General features: G+C 41.0%; 2 protein-coding genes across 2 annotated transcripts in view; one reads left to right on the top strand and one right to left on the bottom strand.

Moving 5' to 3' along the window:
• Window positions 1–6255, bottom strand: part of garre1 (granule associated Rac and RHOG effector 1) — a 32390-nt gene extending 26135 nt beyond the window's left edge. Inside the window, exon 1 of the mRNA XM_017428695.3 lies at window positions 6165–6255. The gene's annotated coding sequence lies outside the window, so the exon portion shown is untranslated. The remainder of the gene's footprint in view (window positions 1–6164) is intronic.
• Window positions 6256–7453: 1198 nt separating this feature from the next.
• On the top strand, window positions 7454–15330 carry gpib (glucose-6-phosphate isomerase b). Its single transcript, XM_017428726.3, has 18 exons — window positions 7454–7642; window positions 7819–7909; window positions 8112–8180; window positions 8357–8476; window positions 8557–8640; window positions 8737–8883; window positions 9199–9270; window positions 9343–9387; window positions 9495–9548; window positions 11363–11423; window positions 11796–11839; window positions 11985–12137; window positions 12345–12474; window positions 12650–12726; window positions 12878–13006; window positions 13302–13377; window positions 14676–14742; window positions 14879–15330. Exons 1-18 carry the CDS (start codon window positions 7524–7526, stop codon window positions 15000–15002), a joined length of 1662 nt encoding a protein of 553 aa, XP_017284215.1. The 5' UTR covers window positions 7454–7523; the 3' UTR covers window positions 15003–15330.
• The last annotated feature ends 952 nt before the right edge of the window (window positions 15331–16282 follow it).

Genomic DNA, 16282 nt, shown 5'->3' with positions numbered 1-16282 from the left:
GTACGTAACAATGTACTAATTGAGTTTAAAAAGCCAGGCTGGATATTTGATTGGAGAAGCTGCACTGAAGGTTCTCAAGGAGCAAATAAGTCACATTGCTGAGAATCAGCAGACGGGTCGAGGAGGTCAGTCCAAATGACAGGACAAGTGCCGCGAGCAACTGTGTGACAGGAGCTGAGCTGGGCTCTTCTGGCCTACAGAACACAAGGAGTGTATTGTGGCAGCCCCAGTCTCCTCATACCATAGCACAGAAAAAAAAAAAAAAAAAACAGACTTGCACATGCAGCTGCATGACTTTGTGAGAGGAAGAAGGGGGAAAAAAGGGCCTTGGCTACTATTAAACATTAAAACACAAGAATAGATTTTCTATCATCAATATTGGGTTTCTCCTTCTGGCAGCTGCAGATTTTGGTGGTTTTCGTCAGCGCTGGGTTCTGCTCCAGCAACTAATCCTGTTTTGATCCCATTTTTGTTCTGAGAGTTTGAAACTAAAAATAAATTTTTTTACGCGTTTTTCCTGGTAGAAAGGAGACTTTCAAAACCCAGAGTGAAGCCTTTTATACTCCTGTAGCAAAAAAATATATATATCTTTTCACATCTGTCAGAAACCTGCAATGTTTATTTACCCGATTATAATCCAACCAAGAGAGTCACTGTAACAAATAGACAAATTCAAACCTACAAAATACCTTCAGGTCATACCTAATATGAGCATTTGAGTCAACTATAAATGCCTTTCAATATCACGAGTAAGCAAACAGAAGAAGCTCAGATATCCTCTCCAAATAGCCGCGTACAATGGAGTGGGTTTAGTGGGCCCAACCAGTGAGTTTCAACAAGTGAGAACTGTGATGAAAGGATCTGACGTCAGTTCCATTCATGAAAGGCTGGTGACAACCTGCAGGGATGAAAATGTTTCCCTCAGCCTATATTAAACAGGCAGTATACTGAGGTTGCAAGCTGGGTTGCATTACAGCCACCAGGATGCTGTATTTCTAGCCAGCAAGTATATACGGATATATATATATATATATTGCAATTGAGGTATAAAGGAGTCATGATAGGAAAAAAGGCTAATGAAGAAAGTGCATTCAATTTAAGAGAGTAAAATGTGAGCACAATATAAATGATATATATGACAAATGATAGATTGAGTCTATGCCACAATGGTGTTAAACAACAGATCAAATCTTTTTTAGTTCTTTTTAGCTTTTTTTTATTTGCCTTTTTTGTGTTGCTGACCCTAAACTCTGACATGCTTATTGAAAAGCATGAGCAAAACAAAACAAAAGAAAAAATATGCATGATTTACTGCAGGGGTTATAAAGATAAGAATCACGCTGAACAAGAGTTACATGGTAGCCCTGATTCCTGTGTAACAGTATTTGATCATCTCCAGTGCATGAGGAGTCACGCATCTCACAGGCCGCGTTTGACTGAAGGGCAAATAGCCGACCACAAACCAAGACTGAACTGGTTTCCCAGGAGACGGGAGTGAGATTTCCCATGCTACAAGCCCTCACCCCCCACTTATCTGCGGCTGGACCTGCTGCTGCTTCACTGTGTGGACTGGTGTCCTATTTATTCCTGCTGTAAGAAAAAGGCCGATTTGTGTGCAAAAAATGTCAAAATAAAACAAACGTGCAGTAGTAGAAATTTTAAACTGGACATTCTCCTTCATACTGGACATCCTCCTTCATTACCCCAGACCACGTGGCAGAGTGATGCAAACAGAGCTGTTAGTTTTTTGCATCCAAAAGACACTTGCCACACAATGTGAGTGGATATTGACTAATATGAGGAGGTAACTTCATTCAAATGATCTGCTTTTTTGTAATTCAGCCAGAAGTGGCCCAACTATCGCAGCATTTAAAATCTCATTTTTGTTGAATGGCCTTTTGCACCAATTATACTGATTTTGCTGTAGCCCAAAATGGTGTCAAATCCTTGGTTTCTAGTCATCTTCAACAACAAAGCATCACTAATATAAAACTGTTTCAAAGTGTCAAAATATTACATTAAAGTATCAAGACATTCAACTATATTAATAAACACTTTGATGGGTTTTTATGACAGTAAGACAGCTGGTTTACAGGTAAACTTTTATATGCTTAGATCAACAATGTGAGTAACTACACAAAAAATATATTTTTAAATAATCTCAATCTGGAATTACTGAATGTGTGGAGTGCTAAAATATACTTAATTTAAGCAAGATTCTCCTCCTCACTTATTTAAACAGCATTTAAGCTTGCAAACTTTAAAAAACCCCAATAATATATGGTCTAATAAAACCCTAATACTAAATATTGTAAGCACATAGCGATTAACTCAGTCACTTTCGCAGAATTAAACTTTGAGTAATGTCAACACTAACATGAATGATTAGAAGTACTTGCTTTTATAGAGTGATGAAGAAACAAACCATCTGTAGGAAAAAAACAAATATTCAAAATATTTTTAGGCCAAAATATGTAATCAACTCAATCTGATTGCTCAAACTTCCAAAACCAAAATAAAACCTGAAACTCAAGGTTGTTATTGTGAAAGAATTCAAAAATAATAACAGAGACTGGACCCCTGGAAGAGACTCCACTGTAACGCTCACCTGTATAATCTTAGACCATGCCCCAGCAATAACACCAGAAAGCTCCTTTGTTTAAGGAAACATCCCTGGAACTCCACCCGAAGTGAGCGCAAACAGTAATCTCATGTCTCTGTGTTGACTTCCTCACACATGCATCCGGATTGCATGTAAGACTGAGGAAAAGTGTCACTCCCAGTCAAAAAATAAAAAATATGACAACACTGCAAAGAGACAGAAACAACTGGAGCCTAAAACGTAGTCCAACAAATATGCTGACCTTTCCGTAACACAGATGAATGAGCTACTGAGCAGACTGAGCTTAAGCAGAGACGGGACTTTTAGAAAGCAAAACCTGCACTTCCATGGTGACACAACTGGAGCAGGTGCTGTGGGTTCAAGATCGTTTTTAACAACGTGTGCAAGCCTGCAAAAACTTCAGAAAAACAATGAAAACCTCTACTATGAGAACCTTTCGTTTATGGCAAAACTTGTGTTTTAACATTAGGCAGCAATTTCATCTGCACAGCACACAAGTAAAAGTACTTTTTCAACATATGACCTACTCTTTAAAAACTCTGTACAACTATTTAACAGTACTGTTTGACAATATTAGAAAAAAATACCAAAATTATAGGTTTAACAAGGCTAACATAACACTTCAATGCAACTGGAGAGCACGGTTTCCTCACAATTATAAGTAATATTTATAGACTAATCAAGATAAATCTCTTTAGTCAAATATGAGTTGGTTTCTTCTGCTATTTCTAACAATTTCTAAAGTCCAGCAACGGACATCTGGCTCGACTGTAGACGCTTACAACCCTGGAGCGAAGCGGGTCAATGTTACTTTATTTCAGCAGCTGCGTACATGAAGGTATATAAACCCCATATAATCAACAGCATTTGTGTGAGCTGATCTTGTACGATTCTCTTCAAGTAGAAATGAGTATAAATGAAGAAATTCCCCAACTCTCATCCAAAATATTGGCTGGGCATTTTAACACCAGAATCTGCGGTGCTGTTCGCTTGAAGTTGGAATTTAACACGGCATGTCAATCCTCAAGAAAATAACACTTCATGTGACAGCAAAACGGTTTGCTCCTTCCTTGAGACTACAGTTGTTTTGCAGATTTTATATCGTCTAAAATGAGTTATTTTAAGACCCATTTTAGCAGGAGGAGGAGCACAAGAAAACTTCCACTTTAAAATGACAGTTTTAGAAACAGATTTTCTGATTTTTGTCATTGAACTTTCAAGCCATTTCCCAAAACTAAAATTTACTGTAAATCTGCAGAGTGGGCATGATTTAACTACATGCTCCTAAAACTATTTAAAAACAAAGATGGCGAAAACAAAAATGTTTCTGGTCAACTCTTTGCCAAGCAGTGTCCATTTTGTGAAACCATGTTACTTTTTAGAGTAAATTACAAAGTTTTTATGGCTTGGATACCAAGTTTCACATAATAAAGTCAACACAAGGTAATAGTCTTCATCATTTTAAAGCCATAATAGCTGTCAAAAAATACTAACATGTTTTTGATTTTAACCTTCTGTGTATTATCTGTGATAAAAGAAATATCCACTATATATGCATCATTCACTACTAAATGTCTACAGAATCATTTGTAATAAAGTCAGCATTGTCGTGTTTTTGTTGCCAACAATCAGGAGTCATTTGTTTACATGCGAACACTGACGAGTACACTTCGGACAGCCTTGGCGCGCGACGGATATCGAGTAGGTAAAAAAAAAATCCCCAGATGTAAACAGAGGAAGAACAACGAAATCAGAGGCGCCGAATCCAAAAGGTAAAAATTATTTTTATGAAAAGAAATGGTGACTAAGAGCTGCGAGCTGTTCGTGTTAAGGCAAACGTTGGGGGCGAAGATCAGATGAGCGAGCTGTGCAGAGATATCCTGAACTCTAATTTCCCAAACCGATTGTTGAATTTGGTTGTAAACAAAAAGGCAAGGAATTAATATTCGCTGCTCTCTACGGAAACTTTAAGAAAAACCCTGATTAGTTGGAGTTGCATCAGCTCCCAAACAATCATTGTATGGTGTGGAAAATGTGTTAGAAGCATGAAAATTCAAATCTAAAACATAAAATGCTGCGTATTTTGACGGCTATTATGGCTTTAAGTCTGGTTAGCTTCATAAGGCCTTTTGTAATCTGCTTCTGAATTAGGCACATAGCTGCTATTGTGAGCAACTTGGAGTTTCCACCTCTTATATGAAGGAATTTGAAAAGCATTTTTTGCATGCTTGAGTCATTTATTTTTAGAAGCTCGGAACACAGGTGTTTTTTTTTCTGTGTGTGTGTGTGTGTGTGTGTGTGTGTGTGTGTGTGTGTGCTCTGTTCCTGTTTATAATTACACTTGCCTGGAAAATACAAAAAACAAATGCCATACTTTTCAAGACTGCGTAAAAACAAACAAACAAAAACAAACAAACAAACAAACCCCAGGATCCCAATCCTCGCAAGCGCCGTCTGAGCCGGTTTCATCGAAACTCGCTGGGATGACATGGCCCCAGTCATGGGAACGCTATGTCGCAGCTATTAATACAGCCTTTTAAACGCCCTAAATGCGGTGTCGCCGTGAAGGCTGCGGCGGGATCAGCGCATCGACACGGCCACCGTCCGAGCACCGAGGGACAGGAAGACGCCTCGGCCTACCCAGACGGCTTACACACCCCGGCAACACGGCTGGGTCCGCCGTGTTCCAGACTCTGACATCCAGCCCCGGCGGACACACACAACCAAACACCCCGCTCCTGCGCTTTTACAAAAAGCCTGCCAACCTCGCTACACGACGTCTCAGTCGTCCCGTTTGTCCTACCTATGAGACTTTTTTTTTTTGTCGTCGTCGCCGCCTGGGTCATTATTACCGAGCGCAGCGCATAACTTCAAACTGAGACCGCCCAGGTGGGTCCGTTATCGGACATAAAGGACCAAAGGCAGGTCGCTGCTGCCGAGCATTTCACGGCTCGTTCAACGGATCACCGCCGCCCCTGTCCCTTACCTGTACCGCCTCGGCTGAAAGCTGTCAAGACGTGGATCAAATCTAAAAGCGGCGTCCGCACTCTCCACAAGGCTGTGACAACAGGACGGACGGGCGAGAGCGCCAACCGCTCTTCCTTCGATAGCCTCGACAGATCAGCAGCAGATTTCACGCTGGGTTCGTGTACCGCTATCCGAGCGGTTACGCTTCAAGAATGTTACATGCTCCACCAGCCCTCTTGAAAGCAGTTGTACGAGTGTTTGAAGAAGCGTGGCTCCTCGATGCTGACAGAAAAACTGAAATATCCGCGTCAAAGTGAGCTGCGTCCGATAATGAACACATCGCCGATGCGTTGATACTAAGCAGGTTAGCTACAAAGCTAGGCGAGGAGCTGTTAGCTACTCGGCTAGCCCTCTGCGACATGGTTTTCAGATGTGGTGGGAAGCACAAACTAATGCGAGCGGCTCGGCGGTACTTACAGCCTCACACTTCAACGCGAAAAAATGGCCCCGACGTGTCGACTAGAACACGAGGGAAACTATAAGAGCACGTTAAGAAAATCAACGCATAGCTTACCAGCTTTAGGCATCCACCCTCTTGACAGCGAATTCCCTGTCTGTGTGAGTGACCGCAGTCAAGCCTGCGTCGATTAAACACAAACACTTCCGGTGGGACTTTCAGAATAAAACAAGTATTGGCGACAATGTTAAAAAAAACGTTTCCGGTGAAACTTTCTAAGCAAATTCAAGAATTACTGTGTTAGTTTTTTTTTATTTAAAACACTGTCAACGATTATCGGTGCTTGCGCAAATTATAGTTTGTTGTTTAAATAGCATACAATTTAACTTAGCTCTAATATATATATATATTTTTAATTTTGTGTTTTGTAATCATCAATTTAATAAATATAAATAGCATAAAGATTAAATTATTCAGTTAAATAAACAACTATATGTCTTTTTTCATGATTTAAGAACTGCACCACTTTCCTTATGTATAAATTATGCAGGTTATATTTTTAGAAAACCTTTAAAAGTAATTTTTTTATTCATTTTTATGTACTTTTTTATGCACCTAATTGGAATAGGGAGTCAAGAAAGCATTGTCGATTAAACTTTGAACTGGATTTTTTTGCATAATTGTTTCATATATATATATATATATATATATTACCCCTTTCAATGTAGTGAGATTCTGTTTTAGTTCAGTCAGTAAAACCACTGTGTTGTTGTTTTCTGTATTCACATTTTCTTTTAATTGTGGGTGAAAAAAGAAAACTCTAAATCCACAGGATTAAGTTTTGTCGCCCTCTAACGTTCAAGAAGGGATATTACATGCTGCATTTTATGGTTCAGAATGCAGTCATCAGAGGGCGTAGATATTTCTCAGATCAGTTTATAAAACTGAGCAGCAACTAACACGCCTTTTTCCATGATGCAGCATAGCTTTGTGCCAGTCCACACAGACACCAGACCACTAAATAAGCACACCTTAAACGTGATATGTACCCCAAGGCTTTTAAAAGAGGTTTCGACTTGTGTTTGAATAATAAAAAATGGATAAACAAAAACCATAACCTTAACCAGCATTAAGTAAGTTGACCTCATCATATTTTACATTTAATATGAGGAATGGATTTCTGTTTTGTGCCATATAGCTCACAAACAAAATCTTTGGTTTATTTTTCTTTGTTGGAGGGTACAAAAGAAAGGAAATTTGGCATCTAATGTGACCACTGCTGCTCAGTAACCCAGCAGGACAGTGTGGAAGTGTGACAGACATGAGCCTTTTTATATCATGTGTCTCATGTAGGAGGAGGGGGAGTGTGAACCCAGACTGGGCGATCTTCAAAAGCTCCCCCTTTGACCTACTCGGTTCCACTCAGCTCTGACAGCGGAGCACAGCGGAGCACAGCTAGGCCTTCCTTTGAACAGCATGGGACTCACTCAGGACCCCAACTTTCAGAAGCTGCAGGACTGGTACACAGCCCACGCTCTGAACCTCAACATGAGGCACATGTTTGAGGCAGACAAAGACAGATTCAGCAAGTTCAGGTATGACTGCTTTTACAACATCTGCACCTTTTTCACCAAAGGCACAACGGGTTTAAATTGTGTTCATATTGTAGCTTTGTCTCTGATGTTCAAGAGAAAAGCTCTTCTGAAGTTCCACACCACCCTCACGAAAATGTCTGCTGTTTTGGTCATTGTTTTTTTCTGTGTCTGGACAGCCTCACACTGAACACTGAGGATGGAGACATTCTTCTGGATTACTCCAAGAATCTCATCACAGATGAAGTCATGAAAATGTTGATTGACCTGGTAATTTCATCTCCACCTGGACGATTTCCAGCCTTTTATTTTCCCAATAATCAGTCTGAACTGTCAGCTCTTTAAACCAGCAGTACACATCCATCTTATACATGCTTCTTTGACAGACAGGTCATTCATTTGAAAAAAATGAACAAAGGATTTTATTTAATCACTGGGTTGCTGTAGAACTAATTTACTTTTTTTTCTTCAGGCCAAGTCCCGAGAGATTGAAGCTGCCAGGAAGAAGATGTTCACTGGAGAGAAGATCAACTTCACTGAGGTGCTCATTGCTTGCCAAATGTCAACCCCAACTCAACTTAAATATAGCTCACACATTTATTATTTTGATACAGTGAACACTGAACACAGCGAATGCAACGCTGACATGCATAAAAACAATTAGTGGTGAGGAAAACTGTGTATCCGGTTGTGTGAGCTGTTGCTGTGTGTTCGAAGGGGCGAGCTGTGCTCCATGTCGCTCTGAGGAACCGCTCCAAAACTCCCATCACGGTTGACGGCAAGGACGTGATGCCAGACGTCAACAAGGTCCTGGAGAAGATGAAGGGCTTCTGTCACGTGAGTGCAACCAACCGAGAGACCGAGAATCCGCAAACCGTCTGCAGCTGAAACCGTTTTGTGCATGTGTTTTGCTGCAGAGGGTTCGCAGTGGGGAGTGGAAGGGCTACACGGGGAAGGCCATCACGGATGTTGTGAACGTTGGAATTGGAGGATCAGACCTTGTGAGCACATAAAAAAAAAGAAAAAAAACAATTAGACTACTGAATCACAAGGGATACGTGTTTATATCTAACTCTGAGGTCTGGTTTGAACTGCAGGGTCCACTGATGGTGACTGAAGCCCTGAAGCCGTACTCCAAGGGTGGACCCCGTGTCTGGTTCGTGTCCAATATTGATGGAACTCACGTTGCCAAAACCCTGGAACACCTCAATGCTGAGACCACCCTCTTTATTATTGCATCTAAGGTAGCAGGATCACCTCAAGAGCATCACTAAAACTAAACCAGAGTCGCTTCACGCAGTGTTGCCTGTTAAAGAGTAAATAGCTGCAAGTTATGGAGGCTTCAGCTGAAATTTCCATTCATTGAGTCGAATCCTGTGAGCCGATGTGTCTTTCATGTCTGGCAGTAGTGCAACAGCTAAATCAGCTTAACAACTCAGGGAAGGTGTTAATTTCTGTTTAAATGTATCAAACTCAACGATGCCTTTTTAATTTTTGCTATCTAGAGTTGTGCAACATTAGATAATATTTTACCACTTCCTCCTTCTATTCTACTGCAGACATTCACCACCCAAGAAACCATCACCAACGCTGAGTCAGCCAAAGCCTGGTTCCTCGAACATGCCAAAGATGTGAGTGAAGTAGGGTTCAGTTAGTATTCTGACTGATGCCCTTATTAATCATGATGTGCTGTGTTTCAACAGAAAGCTGCTGTTGCCAAGCACTTTGTGGCTCTTTCCACAAATGCTGTAAGTTGTAAGAGTTTTATTCTTTTTTTTTTTGTCCAGCTTAAAGAATCTCGATCCCCGCGTCTAAACGTCTAACCTCTCCTGCTCTTCTCTGTCTGCCCTCTCAGCCCAAAGTGAAGGACTTCGGCATCGACACGGAGAACATGTTTGAATTCTGGGACGTGAGTGCTTTTCAAAGCTGTGTGTCGCAGGTCCCCCCTTTTCATCCCCACGCTGCGATGGGGGCATGTGAGCAGCTGCTATAAATACACTAGACTTTTGACCTGTGAAGAAGGTGGGACAGACGCTCAGGGGAGCAGCTGTTGGGTAATCAGAAGCCCCCTCTCTTTAGATTCAGTTATTATTGGTGGTGACCTTTCCTCTCGCAGAGGTTACAGTGAAGGCTGAGCTGCATCGAAGGTCAGAAAGCTGCTTTTAGTTACATTGTTGGTATTTAAAAGGTAGCGCTCGTTAACGTGGCCTTAACATCACCGAGACATTGGCATCTAATGTGCAGATTTTGCAATGTTTTCTGTTTGTAAAGAGGAATAGATCAACCAGACACACAAAGCTTTTATAAACTGTAAATTACCTAATGAAGAGAGCAAAATATCCCATGTTAAATGGTAAATTCTTTTGTAAATATAACAAAAATGTGACTTTTGTAAGAAAAACAGGTGCTGTCAAAAGTTTACATCCACTCATCATGAGCATGGATGTCATGTGACATTTTTCCATCATAGAACTCCAATGTTGAACTAGGTGCACAAGACTGAATTTCCTGTGGATTTTCTCCAGCAAAATTATTCATATCCATACATTCACCTAAATCTTTCACTGAATGGTGCTAAAGGTTTTTTGCTGTCTTTTAATTTGACAAAGCCAAAACTTGGTAACTTGTCATCGGTGACCATGATTGACTGCAGCTGGTAGTTTTCTGAACCACCATAAAAAGCATTTTTTGACAGCAGTCAGTGGGTTGACTATGCTGCTCTTAGAGCTATAACAAATGACTGTATCTGTCACCCTTAAATCAAATTAAATTGACTAGGATGTTCAGGAACAACCCAAAAACAACCCACCATCAAGGCTACCATGAACACCAATGTCACTCTCCACAGTGAAGCAAGTTTTACATCACTATGGACTGAAGGGTGTCAAGCAAAAAAGAAGCCTTTGCTCTAAAAGCAACTGAAACTTGCCGTCGCCCTCAAGGGCAAGCTAAATGTCTGAAGAAAAGTTTTTTTTATGGTCAGATGAGACAAAGATTTAGACGTATGGCTACAACGACAAGAAGTATGTTTGAAGAGTCATGGTGAGATTTTCAAACACTGTACCAACTGTCAAGCATGGCGGTGAGAGCATCATGCTGTGGTACAGGTGAAAACTTGGACGGAATTGGGTGTTCCAACAACATGCTGATCTGAAACACACATTAAAACTGGTTTCTGAAGGGAGAAATCATGCTAACATTAAGCTTCTGGATAGGCCTTCCCAAGGCTCCAACCTCAACCTTCTTCAAAATTTGTGAACTATGCTTAAAAGCCAAGTCTGTGCCAGGAAACCAACCAGTTTACACGAACTCTACCAATTCTGCTGGGAAGAAAGGTCAAACATCAGCCAGAGTTTTACCAGAAGTCTGTTGGCGGCTATATAAAGCGTGTGGTGGAGGCTCAACCTGCTAAGAGACATTTCTCCAAATATCAGTGGGAGTGTATGCATATATTTGAGCCTGTGTGTCAGTTCGACCTTGTGTGGACGAGAGAAAATCCACTCCAAACTCAAACTTAAGCAATCACTTCTTGTTTTCAAAAATCCTTGAAGTTGTGTGTTATACAGTGTAATCATTCCACCAAGGAAAAATGAATCAAAGATTAAAATTATTTTAACATTCATGTCCATGATAAGTGCATGTATGTATAAGCCTTTGAAAACAACTGTATGCATAGATATTAATATTTTTATTATAATGTTTTGGTTTGTTTTTCTCTGACAGTGGGTTGGTGGACGTTTCTCCTTGTGGTCTGCAATTGGAATGGCTATTGCCTTACATATTGGTAGGTACTGTAGAAAAAAAAAAGTTTGCACAGAGACAATAACTCCTCATTAATTTATTTAAAGCCACCATGGTTAAGATGCAAAACCACCTCCATTGTGCTTGTGAGGATGTAACAAAACTAAGAGAGTCTGGGCTCACCAGAGTGGTCAGGATTCTTTCTCTCAGTCTCATGGCTGTGTCCGCAGATGTTTGAAAAAATCTATTCAATACCTGCATCAATAATTCAGCCGGACTGCAGTGCTGGATGAATCGAGGCGTGCTGCTCGCACAGCTAAAAAGTTCTACCAGTTCTGGCTTCAGCAAATATGTAGGGATTGGCCTTTCTGAAACTGACGGAGAGACAACTTTTTCCTCTGCATCTCCCCATCAGGTTTCGACAACTTTGAGAAGCTTCTGTCAGGAGCTCACTGGATGGTACGTACACCAGGACGAGACAGAAGGCTTCACTGCGTCACCTCTCAAATATGAAATAACTGTTCAAACAGGCCCCTGTGGATTGGAAATACCAAATAAATAAAAAAAAAACCATCTCAATTAATTTGCTTTTTCTCTGCTGCAGGACAAACACTTCTGCACTGCTCCCCTGGATAAGAACGCTCCCGTCCTGCTGGCTCTGCTGGGCATCTGGTACATCAACTTCTTCCACGCTGAAACTCACACCATGCTGCCCTACGACCAGTACATGCACCGCTTCACCGCCTACTTCCAGCAGGTCAGGCCGCAGGCCGCGGCAGAGCTCACAAAGTTCTGCGTCAGCTCATATTTTAAAAAAAGAGGAGAAAAAAACATTGGTGCAAGAACAGAACTTTGAAAAAACTTACATCATTTACACTGTTTTGCTCAAAATGAAGCCAGGAAACAAAATTTAAAACTTGTTGATAGTTTTAATAATATCTAATAATGAGTGTTTGTTAATTAGGGCGACATGGAATCAAATGGAAAGTACATCACTAACCACGGAGCACGAGTGAACTACCACACTGGGCCGATAGTGTGGGGAGAGCCTGGGACTAATGGGCAGCATGCCTTCTACCAACTCATCCACCAAGGTATGCACAACTCGAACTGTTCCAGGTGCTCCTCAGGCGCTTCAGTCAATGTCTGGGTTTCATCCGGTCCATGTGGCAGCACTGGTATCTGGCATCTGCTTCACAAAACATGGGGGTTATAAGTGATACATGTGGAAAAAGGTGGCACTAATGAAGTCTGACATGTGGACTGCAGGAACCCGAATGGTGCCGGCTGACTTCCTGATCCCAGCTCAGACGCAGCACCCCATCAGGGACAACCTGCACCACAAGGTATGGCTGGCGTCTATCGTCTCTGTGAAAAAAAAAAAAAATACATAACACACATTTAGCAATGTAAGGAAAATTCACATAATCCATTTCACCTTATCAAGCACTCATTGCTCAAAGAAACTGGTGGCAACTATGTCCTCTGTGGTTTCAGATCCTGTTGGCCAACTTTCTGGCTCAGACAGAAGCCCTGATGAAGGGTAAGACCACAGAGGAGGCCAGGAAGGAGCTGGAGGCAAGTGGACTGAGCGGAGAGCCTCTGGAGAAACTCCTGCCACACAAGGTAAAGTTTAAAAAAGATATATGAATCTTTTACATAAAAAAATGAACCTGTGCAACTCCCAGAGTAAAAATATGTATTCATATATGTCTAGACAATTTTTTACAAGATGTGTTGATCTCATGGAGCTTGTAGAAAATGTATCACTGCTTGTTAGGAGGAGGAGCAGGAAAGGCAGGAGACCAGGGAAGGTGGTGCCCCCCAGTGACCATGAATGCACCATGCAGACTCTGCTCTGTGATGAAGGTTTCCAGAGACATGGAATTTATTATGTAACGTTTGTGCTTCATGAATGCAGGTATTCCAAGGAAACCGACCAAGCAACTCAATTATCTTCAAGAAATTAACACCTTACACTCTGGGAGCGCTTATAGGTGAGACTTAACCACCCCTGCTAGAAAATGTCACCTCTGTTATACCATTTATGTTTATGACGCCTGAATGATTTTGTTGTTGTTGCTGTTTTTTTTTTTTTACATTTTGTCAATGCAATATTTTCCCATCTCTCTGAGGTGAGGAAAGCAGTCCATGAAATGCATTTTTTACAAAGTGTTGGAATTTAAAGCCATTTCCAGAAAAGTTAGGAAAAACTTAGGATGTTTTTACAGACTCAACTACAACTGAGGTGTGTTTCAAAAGCCTAAAGAATCCAGGAGTTTTATGGCAGCACCAAACATAAAAGAATAACAGAAAAAGAGGCAAAGAAAGACAGAAACATTTTCTTTCTGATTTGAAAGATGCATCAATCAGCAGATGAATTTGTCCCACATTAGGCAGTCAGGGTTGGGTATAGAAGGAGCATCTACCAAAGGATAACAGTTTCCAACTAAAGGTGGGTCCTGCTTCTTCGCTCTGTGCCAAATTCTAGCTAGAAGCTATAAAAACAATAGCTAATAGCCAAAAGTAACAAAGCACTAGCTAAAAGCTAAACACAGGAAAAGGTTACCTACGAGCTAAAAGTACCAACAGGCTAACATAAATCTAAAAGTAGCAAAATGCTATGTAGGAGCTGAAAACAGCCAGACTCTAGCAAGAAGTAGCAGAACAGTAACTAATAGTTACAAGTGACATAAGGAGTCAAAAACAAGCAAATATGCTGAAGCAGATGTCAAAAAAGAACAATATTTTTTTAAGGAATTGAAGAGATCTCCTGTGGGAAATATCTGTAAATAAAGTGAATTATTTTAAAAAGTATAAAAGTTATAAAAACCTAAAACCATAGCCCCCATCTCCTGAATGAGCTGAATATGCTGACAAACAAATGGCTAAAATAACACTAATATGCAGTTAGACTGCAAAAAAAAATGCATGGAAAGAAAAAAAACAGGAGGACAATAGTGCAAGTGCTGAATCAGCGTTTGCACGATTACGAACGTGAGTTTTTCTTCAGTTGTAGAGGTTCGTATAGAAATTATTCTTGCAGACATGTAATAGCAGCATCAGATATGTAATAAAATGCTGAAATATCCAGAGGAGGTTTAGTGAGGACATTGCACACTGTTGCATAGTAACAGTCTGTTTAAACCGGCTCTGCCAAGCTGAGCAAACACAATACATTGCATTATGAACGGCTCTACATGCTACCTTGAAAATTGTATTGTAAGGTAATGAACTGCCACTTCGACTTCTTTTCTTTGTTTTGCTGTTACATTAATTAATCTGTGTTTTGCAGCAATGTATGAGCACAAGATCTTTGTCCAGGGTATGATGTGGGAGATCAACAGCTTTGATCAGTGGGGGTAAGTTTTCATGTTTGAATTTAAGAGTTATAAGTCATCATGCATATTTGTATTGCTGAGAATAATTCAAAAACATGAACCCATGAATCCCTCCTCTGCTATTTATGTTCCCTTTTCATCTCCTCTGCACTGTCAGAGTTGAACTGGGGAAGCAGCTCGCTAAGAAAATCGAGCCAGAACTGAAGGATACCGCAGAGGTCCACTCCCACGACTCGTCCACCAACGGACTCATCAACTTTCTCAAGAAGAATTTTGCCTGAGTTGAAGCAGCCCAATGATTTCCACTTTACTGGCCGTCCTCATCCGTCTCCTCGGCTCAGGATGTGCCTGGACTGGAGTCTGGCAGAGGCAGCTGGTCACTCCCCCGCAGCCGAGCCGAAGCATGTGTGCACCCTCATTATGGATTTAGCAGAACTGTTCACAGCTCTGGGTTCTCCAGGGTGTTTGCTCCCAACTGTGAGGGGAAATCTTTCTCTCTTTTCTCTTTTTTTTTTCTTTTCTTGTATTAGATTGTTGTGGAGTAAAGCTCTCGCTCCGTCTCTTTGTTTGTTTCTGAAATAAATTCTGTATGTCAGTTCTCCAGCTACACTCAGACTGTGTTCTGTGTTCTCCTACAAATGGGCCAAACCCCCAAAAATAAATAAATAAAAATAAATATAACTATACGCCACTAGATGGCGTCAGAGTGCCAGTTTGGTTTACTTGGAACGAGTCAAACCTCCCAGAAATGACCATTTATTGGAACAAAGGGTCAAAGGTCAATTCATTTGCTCTCCATTTCCCCCCCCCCTCCCCCCATCACCACAAATCCCTCGACTCCGCAGCATCCATTCACAGAGAAGAAAAAACAAACAGCATCTGGACCTCACTGACACAGGGTCTAAACATCATTAAACAAAATGTTTCAAAAGCATGTGTGACACTTTCCTGCGATGCTCTTCTGGAAACATTAGATCGTGTAGATATTTACATGAACCACCCCAAACATGTTCGACAATGAAGTATCGTACTGTTAGCAATAAAACTGATATTTAACAACCAGATGCTTTCATCTGTGTGTGATAGTGTATCTGTCTGTTAGCAAAATATTTCAGGAACCAGAAGGAAACTCTGTGAATAATAACTGGATGCAGATCCACAACAGATAGCTTTTGGAGTCAAGCTCACAGTTAAGTGACTGTACCAAAGACAAAACTAGCTATAACACAGAGTTATCGAACTAGATTTAGATGTGATAGTAGCTGAGAGTCATCCTCAACACGTACTCTGAGTGCTGTAAGATCTCGCAAGGTCACGTAATGTCGCACGGTGTCACACATGACGTTATTTACGTACAAGGTTCGCCCAAAACGTCTACAGCTCCACCCTTCCTCAACAGAAACCGATTTTTAGAGTTTCAAACTGAAGGTCTTTTAATTCACTTTGCTTCAGTCTCTTCCAACCCTCTGCTGGGTACGATTACAGAGTGTGCACGAGGACAAACACAAAGTTAAAAAGGAAATCGCAGACCCCCAGACGCTGCCGGGTTTTTCAGTGCTGT

The sequence above is a fragment of the Kryptolebias marmoratus genome, linkage group LG15, assembly GCF_001649575.2.
Source record: "Kryptolebias marmoratus isolate JLee-2015 linkage group LG15, ASM164957v2, whole genome shotgun sequence".
In the NCBI taxonomy this organism is placed as follows: domain Eukaryota; kingdom Metazoa; phylum Chordata; class Actinopteri; order Cyprinodontiformes; family Rivulidae; genus Kryptolebias; species Kryptolebias marmoratus.
This window is presented reverse-complemented; position numbering and strand designations above follow the sequence as displayed.